This window comes from Syngnathus floridae, chromosome 20 (assembly GCF_059516105.1).
Source record: "Syngnathus floridae isolate MCC-2025c chromosome 20, RoL_Sflo_1.0, whole genome shotgun sequence".
NCBI lineage: Eukaryota > Metazoa > Chordata > Actinopteri > Syngnathiformes > Syngnathidae > Syngnathus > Syngnathus floridae.
Window position 1 is genome coordinate 6,966,495 of NC_142432.1, and position 12,148 is coordinate 6,978,642.

At 42.8% G+C, this 12,148-nt stretch overlaps 2 protein-coding genes and 1 long non-coding RNA gene across 3 annotated transcripts; 1 reads left to right on the forward strand and 2 right to left on the reverse strand.

The window, feature by feature from the left end:
• Positions 1–727: 727 nt before the first annotated feature.
• On the reverse strand, positions 728–2,160 carry LOC148381077 (uncharacterized). The gene is made up of 4 exons (XR_015854738.1): positions 1,928–2,160; positions 1,346–1,767; positions 1,100–1,178; positions 728–950 (listed from the first exon to the last, which is right to left on the reverse strand). It is a non-coding gene; the product is annotated as an uncharacterized LOC148381077 (long non-coding RNA).
• A 1,457-nt stretch (positions 2,161–3,617) lies between these two features.
• xkr9 (XK related 9) lies at positions 3,618–6,521 on the reverse strand. Its single transcript, XM_088363058.1, has 4 exons — positions 6,457–6,521; positions 5,732–6,207; positions 5,208–5,422; positions 3,618–5,127 (listed from the first exon to the last, which is right to left on the reverse strand). The coding sequence occupies exons 2-4, from the start codon at positions 6,046–6,048 to the stop codon at positions 4,496–4,498; spliced, it is 1,164 nt and encodes a 387-aa protein (XP_088219184.1). The 5' UTR covers positions 6,049–6,207; positions 6,457–6,521; the 3' UTR covers positions 3,618–4,495.
• Positions 6,522–6,904: 383 nt separating this feature from the next.
• tram1 (translocation associated membrane protein 1) lies at positions 6,905–11,695 on the forward strand. Its single transcript, XM_088363060.1, has 11 exons — positions 6,905–7,220; positions 8,229–8,292; positions 8,775–8,893; positions 8,966–9,082; positions 9,556–9,614; positions 9,798–9,882; positions 10,063–10,133; positions 10,201–10,305; positions 10,470–10,613; positions 10,720–10,871; positions 10,949–11,695. Exons 1-11 carry the CDS (start codon positions 7,098–7,100, stop codon positions 11,017–11,019), a joined length of 1,110 nt encoding a protein of 369 aa, XP_088219186.1. The 5' UTR covers positions 6,905–7,097; the 3' UTR covers positions 11,020–11,695.
• The last annotated feature ends 453 nt before the right edge of the window (positions 11,696–12,148 follow it).

The window sequence follows — 12,148 nt, forward strand, 5'->3', positions numbered from 1 at the left end:
AGACCCAACCACAATCCCAAACGTCATCGCATTGTCTGTCCAGCCAATCATATAGCAAAAAACAAAAAAAAACAAACGCAAGCGCGTTATACCTACACTTATGGGTACACCACCAAAGATGCTTTGATACGGAAATACGATTAGAACGCATAGAAATCGCTGACTCTGGAAACAAAGACACTTAGGGGGTTTTAATGTTTTAATTGTTCTCCAGAAAAATCCAGACTCACATCTGTTAGGTTACGGATTTTAGTTATCGATCTGACTCCAAATTGCGATCAACACTTAACACATAAATTGCTATGTCCTAATCCACACTCTGGCGCACCTAACAATTTTGCGAGTTCGTTCTGTCAAAGAGAAGACCAGTAGATCAATCAGACCAAATTTACCAATTGTTTATTCCTGACAAAGCGCACTAATACAGGCCTGGGTCCCGGGTCCCTCACACTAAAGCTTGTGCATTTTTGTGACCACCAAAAGACGACACATTCTTCCGGGTTGCCCAGTTTTGAAGAAACACAATATGAATATCAAAGCATGCAAAATATTGTGAGATGATTGGTCGATGGCCATCTCCTCCCCGTCCAGGTGTTGCTGAGGTCAGGCGGTTGGGTTTTCCCCGCGAAGCCCGGCCACATAGACGTGCTGTTGTTCTCGTTTCTCACCGACCTTGAGGTGTTCTCGTCCGGTACTCCCTATCTGGGCCTATTCCACAACACTTCGAAGAAAACAAGTTCATGCAGTTTGTCTGCACATTCTTCGCCACCCACCAATCCACACGAGCACTCCAATACTCGATATTAATATGATTATAAGTTTAACACAACCTTAAAAAATATGTTTGCAAACTCCCGAAAGCACATTTTCCTTTACATCGAAGGTGAAAACATACAAAATTAAATACATACAATACAAGAGAACACGGACGGACGGACGAAGATCCCATTCTAGATGGGGGACGAGACAATATTCTGACAGCCAAACACGCTCAAATGCACTTCAACCCGAATTCGACCTGATCGTCGCACAATGGATGCCAAAATGTCTCGATAGCAACAGCCCACTCCCGATGGAAAACGTTTGGCCGTGAACTCACCAGCTCGTCTAGAACCACCACATCAGGCTCACGCTGCAAACGGCCATCAGCGGCAGCGAAAGCGAACAGCGTTGACCCCCTGAAAGGCAGCAACAAAGCAATTTGGTTTGACCCCTGCTGGACCCGAAGGCATGCAACACACACATACACACACGTTCCAAAATAATAACGGCTCAAACATTTGCAGTCGGACTCCTTCCATGGCATTGGTCGGGCGCGCGCGCGACAAGAAGGAAAGCAACTCACCGCGAGCAGTGACTATGACTGTGAAAGTCTTCTCCTCAGCCGTTCCAGCTTTGGGTGTCATGGTGACCTTGTACTTGCCCTTGTCTGTCAAACCAAGCTGGATGATAGTCAGGTCTCCACGGGTCTGGTCAAACACAAACTTCTTTTCCTTGTAAAGCGCCCCCTCGGTGCGTTCCCAAGTGTCTGCAGTTGAGTTGTCAGGGGACGACATCATCGCGGCGGACGCGCCCGCGGGCGCGGCGGGCCCGCGTGGCCCGATTCGGACTTCTTGGAGCTCTCACTGCCCGTCTTGCTGTAGGTGAGAATCTTGCCATTTTCAATTTTTTCCCAGACGACTTTTGTGTAGTCATCCAGTGTAGTCTTGCCGGTGGCCATGGTAACATCGCCACCTGCTTTGCCCTTTACTTCCATGTCTGCTGCTGCTGTTGAAAACAAAGCACAAGTGACTTTTTACCAGCAGTTCCACAATAATCATTGTCACAGCACACCTCGTGAGTTTCATCTATCTATCATTTCTATCTCATTAACGGCATTTCATTTGAGAGGTCAACCCTCCATTTTGTTTTCAAATACGTAAGTTACCAGCGAGCGGAAGGGAGATCAGGAGCGCCCATATCAGTTGAGCCATCTTGCTGGTCATCCTTTTCTTTTGCTGATTGAGGAAGAAGCGTGAGTAAGAAGCACACTTTGCTCGAACAAGCGAGGTAAGGTACACCAGCGTTAGTACTCGGCCGTCGATGGGACTTAGCTTTCAGTCTCAGCTCAGGCGTACCCACAGTGCTTGGCCTACAAAGAAAAAGACATCCGCCCTTTGGAAATGACACGGTGCTTGCAAATGTCATATGCGCATCACTAAGACGCAAAAGGATCAAACGCAAAGCTTTGAGAGGAAATCTGCAACTCCATAGGATGGGGACTACGTGTGGCATGTGGCTGCCAGGCCTCTCCCGCTACGGAACGGGATCGGCGACTCAATCGTCGGAGACGTCATTGGTTGTCAAAGCACAAATCTCCCGACGGCAAGGAGGGGAAGCAAAATGGCCACTCAAAGAGTCAAAGAGGGCCAGAGCGGCAAAGAGACAAAGGGGTTCTTTGGCGTTTGGGCTACGTTTAAAACTTTGGAGACATGCGTGACCTTAAGGTTACGACCGTCGATTGCATCGCGGTGCCTTTATATTAGCTTACGCAAGAAACACTTTGACTTTGATCCAAAGTGGAACGCGGGGCGGATTTGGTGAGCTCGATGACAACATGAGCGTGTGCAAGCCCGAAACAACGCTCTGAGAAAATGAGCCAACACGACACCAAGACAATGAAAACAATTTCCATAGCCACTTTTCTTCTTTTCCACCAGTATGACTTCTCCGTTCTGTACTGATAGCAAGGACCGATACTTTGGATACGGCAAAGTTACCCCGCCCAAAAATGCAAGAAAATTGTGACTAAAGAAACCTGCATTCACCAATTGAGATATTTTGCTTATCATTGCGCAACATCGATGGCAATTTTTCCCATTCTCATTCCAATTTCTGGTTGGAAAAAACAAAAACGGCCACAAGATGGCGCGCGATACTGTCCCGCCGAGGTGGAGGAGGCCAACCGAGCAAACTTTGTCTTGAACAGGAATTGCTCATCAAAGTCCGTCTGCTTCTCCCGCCCTGATTCGATTTCATTGATACAACACACACACACACACACACACACACACACACACACACACACACACACACACACACACACACACGCACACACACGCACACACACACACACACACACAAACAGCAGACAACCTTGAGCGAATATTATTACTATTATTATTATTGTATACTTTTTTTATTGTTTTCCATTTAAACATCGGATACGAGAACAAACGAGAGGAAGAGAATAGATCTAACTAGTTTAAATAGATATGTTAATAACAACAAATACGTCAAATAAATGAGCAATAAACAGTACCAAGACCGTGAACGTGCCCCTAACCCCCACGACGAATTAAAAAGTCTCACGGCATGGGGAAGAAATGAACCCCTCAGCATTTTTGAGGAGCAAGACGGGGTCAACCACCTGTCACTGAAGCTACTCCTCCGCCCAGTGATGGTGCTGTACAGAGAAGTAGCTTCAGTGACAGGATGTTGATACCATCTTGCTCCACAGCAGTGCTTCTCAATTATCTTCTGTGATGCCCCCCCTAGGGAGAAGAAAACATTTCGCGCACCCCCATGTTATTAACATTAAAAAAAACACAAAAAATGATCAAAAAAGAAAGCTCAACTTACAATAAAGAATAACTTTATTAATAACATTGTTTTTTTAGTCTGTAATAGAACAGATTCAAAGTGGATCACTTTTCCTTAAAATAAAAAATAAATTATAATTGTTCAAACTATAAACATTTTTGAGCGACTGCCATTTTATGCAGAAAAAAATACAATAAAATAATAAATTAAATAACAGCAATTAATAATATTAAATTCAAAGTAATCAGCAACATTAACTCAGGAGCACAACCTACAAAACAAAAATGAATAAAACCATTTGTGCTCAAAATGAGGCAGCATGACACAGTAAACACACCGGTCTTTCCTCGTCTCCCATCGTAGTCACACTGAAGTGGAGCGCTACGTACGCTTCGTCATATTTCCTTGTCTTAGCTTTCGTGTGACTCTCAATTCTCTTATCTCCGTCTCTCTCCGCCGTTCTTTTCAACCCTGTTATATATTTTTCCACGGTGTCCCACTGCACTTTTTATCGCCTGCTCTGTGCTGTGTGTATGTTCCGTGCACTCTACACTGTAGAGCAACTACTCTTTGCGCACACTCTTCCACTAATACCGCAACTTCTACCAACTGCAGGGGGGGGGGAGGTTGGGGGGCGCCCCACTATTTGAGAAGCAATGCTCCACAGTAAGGGTGCACTTGACTCCACTTTATGATCATTCGCTGTATCAGCAGAGAAATACAAATGTGAAGCTATAATGCAAGAAAGACGTAATATATATTCATATATTAGAGTAGAGTAGAAAATATGCTTATGTACATGTATATTTACATATATATGTATATGATCCCTTCAACAACTAAGAAGGGTCCAGGTAGCTTAATTGAAGTTTTGGTGATTTTTATTGTGCCCACCATCTTGACTAAATGTCCATCAGGGCCGCAAAAAGTTGTTCATTCGGCCTGTTGCCTCAGTTTGTTTTGCGATTCCGTCCACTTCGTCAGCTTCCCGCCGCTTCGCTTTCGGGTGCAGATGGAGGTAGAATAACGCCAGAAAGACCAGCCCCAGGACGGAGCAGGCAAAAATAACCCCGCTGATTACTAAGAAGGACATTTCTGTCCGCACCTCTGGCTTTAGGAACGCCAAAAGTAATGGTGATGTCACGTTAATGAGCAAATAGAGGGAATAATAAATAGTCATGACGATCCTGGTGTGCTGTCCTTTGACGTTAAAAAAGGTGAATGTGAGGATGAACCCAACCACTGCGCGGTAGACCATCTCATGCCTTTTGGTGGAGCAAAAGTTGGTGCGCAGCACGTGTGACCACATTGTCCCCAGCAGCCACAAAATGGCCACCAAGGCAATTACACAGTAGTGGCTGAGGAGCAGGAGGAGGCTGAAGCTGAGGATGTGGCTGCTGAAGGTGAAGAGTTTATAGAGGAGGTAAATGGCGGTGGGCGAGCCAGAGGGCATCTCCTGGATGTTGGGGAGTGACCGGCGTAGACACCGGCGGTAGTCCACCAAAGCCCAGGCGATGTTACAACACGAGAAGACCATAGAAAAATCTGGAAGGCAGCAGACAGGAACAACACCCTCAGGTTTGGACATTTAGAGGATGACATTTGAGATTAGAACTGAAACCTACATTGGACGACCGAGGCTTTGCCTTGGTCTTGGACTATGTAGATCTGCACGAGGAGCTGGGGGGCACTCTCCAAAAACGCCTCAAAGAGTTTGAGCATGCTCAAGTCAGTGGCTTGACAAAACAGGCGATGGTGAGCTTCCTTCCTCTCTTCCTCGCTAAGGGAACCGCCCAGGAGCCAGAGCACTTTGAAGCCACTTTTGAGTAGGTGGTAGTACCTACAGTAAATAAATATATACATGAAAAATAAATAAATAAATAAATAAATAAATAAACAAACAAACAAACAGAACAACTACTATATTGTATAGTTTTGTCATGTGTTTTATTGCGGCGGTATTTCCGTTTACTAGTCGGTTAACGTGATGTTTTGAAATGCAAGTATTTGTTTCCATGGTGAGAAAAATGCAAGCTCAATGTGGTTCTACCAGTTTACACAATCTGCAGAATACAAAGCGACACTCCCTATGTTCTCACGAACCGCTACACGTTCCGTTTTTCCCATCTGGGAGTTTAATTGCCCTTACCTGGTGAAAATACCCGCGCCGCACAGGTGGAAGACCACGAGTTTGCCCTTGGACATTCCCAATACGGTGGCTTGCCCTCGGGAGTTCACCAAAGCGTCTTCGAGATCATCCTCGTACCAGGCGTGACTGAAAATCTGAGTCACCAGCAGCCCGGCCAGGATGAATGAGAAAATTAACGCCGAGCATATGTAACGTCCATCTAGGAGGTACTTGATGGACAGTCCCACGTCTGTCCAGATGTCCACGACGTAGAGAAGAAGCCCGACAAGCGTTAGGAGCCATCGCAGTTTAGTGTACCGAATGTCAGTTTGGGGCATCGCTGAGTTAGTCGGCAAAAGGCATCAGATCGAACAGTTTTGTGCACAGCTGATCCGATGCGTTGCCGTCCATTCATCATAAGTGGAAGGAGCAGACAGAACCTCTCTCGTCCTCTTCCTCTCGCTGTCCTCTTTCTTTGAAATTGGCACAAGCTCCACCTTAAAATGAAACGTAGCAATGTTACGTAATTGTGTCCTGTGCACGTGCACTTTTGGGAATGATTGACTGCATGGGACTCAGCGTCATCACCGGTAGTGGGAAGAAGCAAAGTTCAAATACTGCACTTCTTTTCTTAAGTACATTTGAAAAAAGATATCCGTACTTCTGACTGAGTTCTTTTACAAAATAGAAAGTGTCACGATGGCAACAGGTTGCTAGCAACTTTGAGTATTTATTTTTCTTCTCACTTTTTCCTTTGTTCTCCCTACGTCTCCATGGTGTGGACCGCATTGTGTATGGGAGTGGCTTCAGCTGAACATACCTGATTACCAACAAAGGACAAATCATTAAAAAAGAAAAAAGGGTAAACGTTAAGATTTTACTCAATTCCCGGCATTGCAAATGAAAATCTGTTCTCACTGGTACTGACAATAAAGCAGACTTTGAATTTTTGTATTCCTTAATTTTTATTTCATGTATCATTCATTTCAAAACGAATACTAAACCATTTAGTCATTCATTAGTTATTCATAAATCACTTATTATTTTATTTCCAATCATTAATTTAAAATAAATACTGTAGGTACAGAAAATTGATGGATTCGTTCTATTATCATTATTAAACCGCAATTTCTCTCCAACGCTGTAGGTGGCGACCTAGCAACGCAGCTATTTCCTGTGCGGAGTCAAGCGCGGCGCCCTGAACTCTCGCTGGCTTGGACACTCCCACCCGAGCACAAGAGTGACACGCCATTTAATCGCTGTCTGCCTGGCCTTTAGGGTTCTTTGCAACAGCAGGGCGACTGTCGAGCGCTTCCACGTAGAAAGAAACTCAAATTTGACATTTAGAAAAGCCGCCGTCAAACGAGCAACGCCGAATCGTGTGGAAATGGGTATCCGGAAAAAGAGCACCAAGAGCCCGCCGGTGATGAGCCACGAATTCGTCATCCAGAATCATGCCGATATTGTGTCCTGCGTTGCTATGGTGTTCCTCCTCGGGCTCATGTTCGAGGTAAATGGCGATACACACATCTTCGACTTTGCTGACTTTGCTTCTTCCGGATGTGTGGAGCTCACGGTGGAGCTCCAGCAGCCCGCCGCCGGCGGAGGCTCGGCTCTCTTTTGGCCGCCATCTAGTGACCGTGGCACGGTTGTCTTGCTCGCCTTTGACCGCGGTGTTACTTCCTCTTGGAACACAAAGTTTCACCGTTTTACACTCTGATTTCTCATTTTTAGCTATTTAAACCTGACAAACTAAAGAAAACGTTTAATTAGATATATATCTGCCAGTTTTGATCCCTTTGTTAAACGGTATTTTTAGTTTATGAAATTTTGAATCAACAGGCACACTTTCGTGAAGCATTTAAGTTCCCTGAACGCAACACAGTGTTAAAAACAAGTCAGAAATTACACTTTATTGGTATCTCATCGATCCCCTGTGATTATTGATGAGGTAAACGACGTCTTCTGGTTAGTTTGCGCGTAACGTTGAATGTGTTACGTGGCATTCTGCAAGAGGGCTGCCATCATTCAGTCTAACGACGAACAGCAACTTTGACCCCTCTCTTCTCTTTAGCCGAATAATATCTCCAACCGTTAAAATATTTAAATAGTTTTACTTAACCTCCTATACGTTCATATCTATTAAAACTTATATTAGAAAAATAGTTTAGAATTGTCCGACGCAGTTTACGGGCGGTGAAGGCAGCGCTGTCTTAAAAAATGCAGCACCGAACACGCCGCAACGGCACGTTATTGCCTTAAAATACACTTTAATCACAGCATATTGATTAATAATGGAAACATGACAATCATAATTCATTGTTAATTGCGGGTTTTGTGGTACACTTATTCTCGTTAGTTTATGAAGTCACGGACTCCCACGAGATATGAATGCAACACATTCAGTCAACAGGGCGTCCTCAAATGGCATCGTGTGAAAGAAACAAAAAGAAAATTTTAATATTGTGAGCATTATTAGGTTAAATTCTTCTTTTGTACATTTTATCCAAATTCACAGGTCACATCCAAGTTTGCAGTGTTGTTCATCACCGTCCAGTACAACGTCACAATCTCAACAAATGGTAAGCTGAATTAAAACATCTTGACATCTTATCTTAATTTGGTTTGCCCACTGCAATTTTTGATTGTTGTAGCCACTTTCAAGGTTATCGAACCTCTGTTAAAGTTTTTTTTTTTTTTTAGATAGCGTCCAGCAGCTTCAGGGTTCCATTCACCTCTTATCAGGCAGTACTGTAACTTATTTACAGATGCCTCCCAAATAAGATGCATTCAAATACACAGGCAGAGAGTGGGATTCTTCTAAAGTGATGATGATTCTTCCTCAAGCTATGAAGGGGATGAAGGCCAACAAATGACATGAGGTAGCAAGCAGATGAGTAGGAAGATTAGGAAGATTGTAAGAATAGATTATAGCTGAGATGTGGTCAGTGGCTACAAGATCCTCTTGAGCAAACAGTTTGTGGCGCATCACCAAGGCACATTTTCCTTTTGGGCAAGCGTCTTGACTTGACAAATAATCAGGTTTTGTATTTTTGGGGTGGAGGTCCAGAGGAGACGGCGATCAGCCACTTCCACCACGGCATCAAAGACCTGGCTACCATCTTTTTCTACATGCTGGTGGCCATCATCATGCACGCCATCATCCAGGAATACGTGCTGGATGTAAGTGGCACGCGTGCTCGGGCGACGCTCGCCCGTCCGCATTGTTGTCTAATTGGTGGTGTCGGCGTGCAGAAAATCATTCGGAAGAAGCACTTCTCCAAAACCAAACACAGCAAGTTCAACGAGTCGGGCCAGCTCAGCGCTTTCTACTTCCTCTCCTTCGGCTGGGGCGCAAGTATCATCTTCTCTGTAAGTACGTGGTGGGCTTGTTAAATTTTTGCCTAGTCACACAATTTTTTTATTTTATTTTTTTTACTTTTGCTTTGATTCATTGTTTGGTATTCTTGATAAGAAATTGTGACGTCACAAGAACTCGTGGTAAAACTTTTTGTGCCATTTTACAGTATGTTTTTTTTCCTCATTCTGACTTTTTATACAAAAAATTTTTGCTCTATGCTTTATTGCGAATTATTTTATGACATAAAATTGTCATTTTATCTCATGTTAACTTTTTTCTTGTGATATTCTGACTTTTTACAAATCTGATCGTTTTGAATTTTTATCATAATATCCTTGACTTTTTTTCCCCGTAATGCAAATTGCGAGATTATAACTTTTTTTCTTATGATTATTCTGATAGATTTTTTTTCCTTATATTGTTTTGTTTTTCTTTGCATCTTTTTAGCTTTTATTTATTTGCCTTGCCTGCATTTGTGTCACAGGAAAACTTCCTGTCCAATCCCAGTTCGCTGTGGGAAGGTTACCCCCACATGCTGATGCCGTAAGTAGAAAGCTCATGAAATAACATGAAAAAAAAAAAAAAAAAATATATATATATATATATATATATATATATATATATATATATATATATATATATATATATATATATATATATATATATATATATATATATATATAATTTGTGCTATTGTGCATACTCATGTCAATGTTGTTCTGTTAGGCTGCAGATAAAGTTTTACTACATCTGCCAGATTGCCTACTGGCTCCATGTGCTCCCTGAGCTCTACTTCCAGAAGACAAAAAAGGTTTTTTGCCTCGTATTCTGTCACATGTAACATTGATTTTTCATGTCGTACTCTTTTCATGTCACAGTCCAACTTTCTTTAAATCATAACATTTTATGCAGCTTTGTTGCCAAAGAATGGCAACTTTTGGAACAGTGCCGGCTCGTTGTAATTATTTTCTTTTTATTTTACCACTTCTAGGAGGACATTCCGCGCCAGCTGGTGTACATTTTCCTCTACCTGGGCCACATCGCCGGCGCTTACATCCTCAAGTAAGACTAACCAGCGAGCCTTATGAAAAAAGAAAAAGAATCACGCTAATCGTTTTTGTTTTTCCAGTCTGAACCGTCTGGGTCTGGTCCTGCTGGTGCTGCACTACTTTGTGGAGCTTCTCTTCCACGTTTCCCGTCTCGTCTATTTCAGTAACGAGAACAGACAGCTTGGGTAAGGGCAGAACAGAGACTTGGGTGACTTTCTGAGAACATTTAATGAGCATTGAGGCTCTTGTTTTTGTTTTGTTTTTTCACGCATAATATTTTGAATAATTTTCTTAGAATATTCAGAAAGTCCTACCTCAGATTTCAAGTTTCCTTTTTTTTCGTTGTAAGCTTCAGAGTGTGGGCCGTCCTGTTTGTCCTTGGACGTCTTCTCACGCTGTCCCTCTCCGTCCTCACGGTGGGCTTCGGCCTCGCCAACGCAGACAATCAAGGCTTCGATTTGACCACAGGAAACTTTAACATTCTCTTCGTGAGGTGGGCGTAACTTTGATCTCCAGCAAGAGCCTTTTTGTCTGTGTGTCTGTCTGTCTGTTTCATATGTTTCTTTTTGGTGTGTGTGTGTGCTCTCTTTTTCCCCCAGGATCACCGTGCTGGCCGGCGTGTGTCTGACGCAGGCCTTCATGATGTGGAAATTTATCAACTTTCAGCTGCGACGCTGGAGAGAGCATGCCTCAGTGCAGACCCTCAAGAAGAAACCGGGGCCCTCCAAAAGCAAAGCAAAGAAAGATAAAGGTGAAGCATCATTTTGTATTTAGTTACTCCAGGTGTCATTATATTCTCACCGAGTGTTTTTTTGTGTGTGTTCTTAGCAAACGGTGTCAACGGCGTCAGCTCTCATGCTGCAGACTCGCCGAGATTCCGGAAGCAAAAGTCCTCTTAAGAGACGCTCCGTCAAAGCCCTTCCCTCTCACCCGGGCCGCTTCCCTCTCGCTCCTCAAGAAGCGTCGCAAGTGGGCGTCCAATGGACTTATGCGTCGTCAGAAAGGCCGCTCCGCTGTGCCAATTTTGGGTGGGAAAGAACCAACAAATTGCGGAATAAACTATGACACAAAAAATACCTTATTTAAGAAAAAGTGCCTATCGATACAGAACGTTTTGTACAGGGTGTGTCATGTTTAAAGTTGTGTTTTCATGCCCCTAAAAGTCTGTTTTATTTCACCCCTGTTCACCCTCCTCCCCCCCAAAAAAATTGTGTATTTTTGTGAGCTACTTTACTTTTCGTTTAGTGTCTTATCCTAACCAGCCGTAGCTTTGGATATACATTTTGTAGTCTTAGCAAACACAACTGCCTCACTGGCTGACAAAAAGGAACATGGAAGTATAAGTAAATCTTTTTTTCCTTATTTTCTTTTCTTTGTAAATAAACCAAAACACCCATTGGTGCTGGATATGGACTCCCAGTTTAGTCAGGAAGGTGTGACTAATGATGCTGGAGGAGAGAGGGAAATGTGTGATTTGCTGCATTTCTACTATTGCTTATGAGAAGAGGGATTTGTTATAAAAGTGTAGACGGTTTTCCTGTTTTTAATTGTGCCAAATAAACAAGATTGACTGTTTGTGATGATTTTTAATGCTGTTGAAAAATATGCCATTCCCTGAAGCTTGATCATGAAGATCAATGTACTTGGCAACAGGTAATTTTATTTTAGAAAATGTAAAAAAAACACTTTTATTTAAATTATACTAATATTGTACAAGCAAATGTAATTTCTAAATGTTCCTATTACGGTCGCTTGAGAGCAGTGTTGCTCAAGTTTACAACAATAAAAATACAGATGATTGACAGTAAATTAAGTGAATAAGTGCCAATTCCATCAGCAAAAAAATGCCAAAACAAATCACATTGAAATATTAAACATGCCTGACTGAATTTATTAAGTAATTTAATGCCGAATGCGTTTTTTAAAATGCTTTTTTTTAAACACACTTTCGACACATTTTAATTATGGTATGGTATGAACGTCTACTAAAGTAAGAGTTGTGTCAAGAAACTAAAAACAATATTGCGA

Bases quoted from the DNA above. Each gene is read 5' to 3' on its own strand.
- xkr9 (XM_088363058.1), bottom strand. From the start codon at position 6,048: ATGCCCCAAACTGACATTCGGTACACTAAACTGCGATGGCTCCTAACG. The intron at 5,423-5,731 runs GTAAGGGCAATT...TATTTACTGTAG, and splicing joins GGCGCGGGTATTTTCACCAG to GTACTACCACCTACTCAAAA. The intron at 5,128-5,207 runs GTAGGTTTCAGT...GCTGCCTTCCAG, and splicing joins CAAAGCCTCGGTCGTCCAAT to ATTTTTCTATGGTCTTCTCG.
- tram1 (XM_088363060.1), top strand. From the start codon at position 7,098: ATGGGTATCCGGAAAAAGAGCACCAAGAGCCCGCCGGTGATGAGCCAC. The intron at 10,134-10,200 runs GTAAGACTAACC...TTGTTTTTCCAG, and splicing joins GCCGGCGCTTACATCCTCAA to TCTGAACCGTCTGGGTCTGG. The intron at 10,306-10,469 runs GTAAGGGCAGAA...TTTCGTTGTAAG, and splicing joins AACGAGAACAGACAGCTTGG to CTTCAGAGTGTGGGCCGTCC.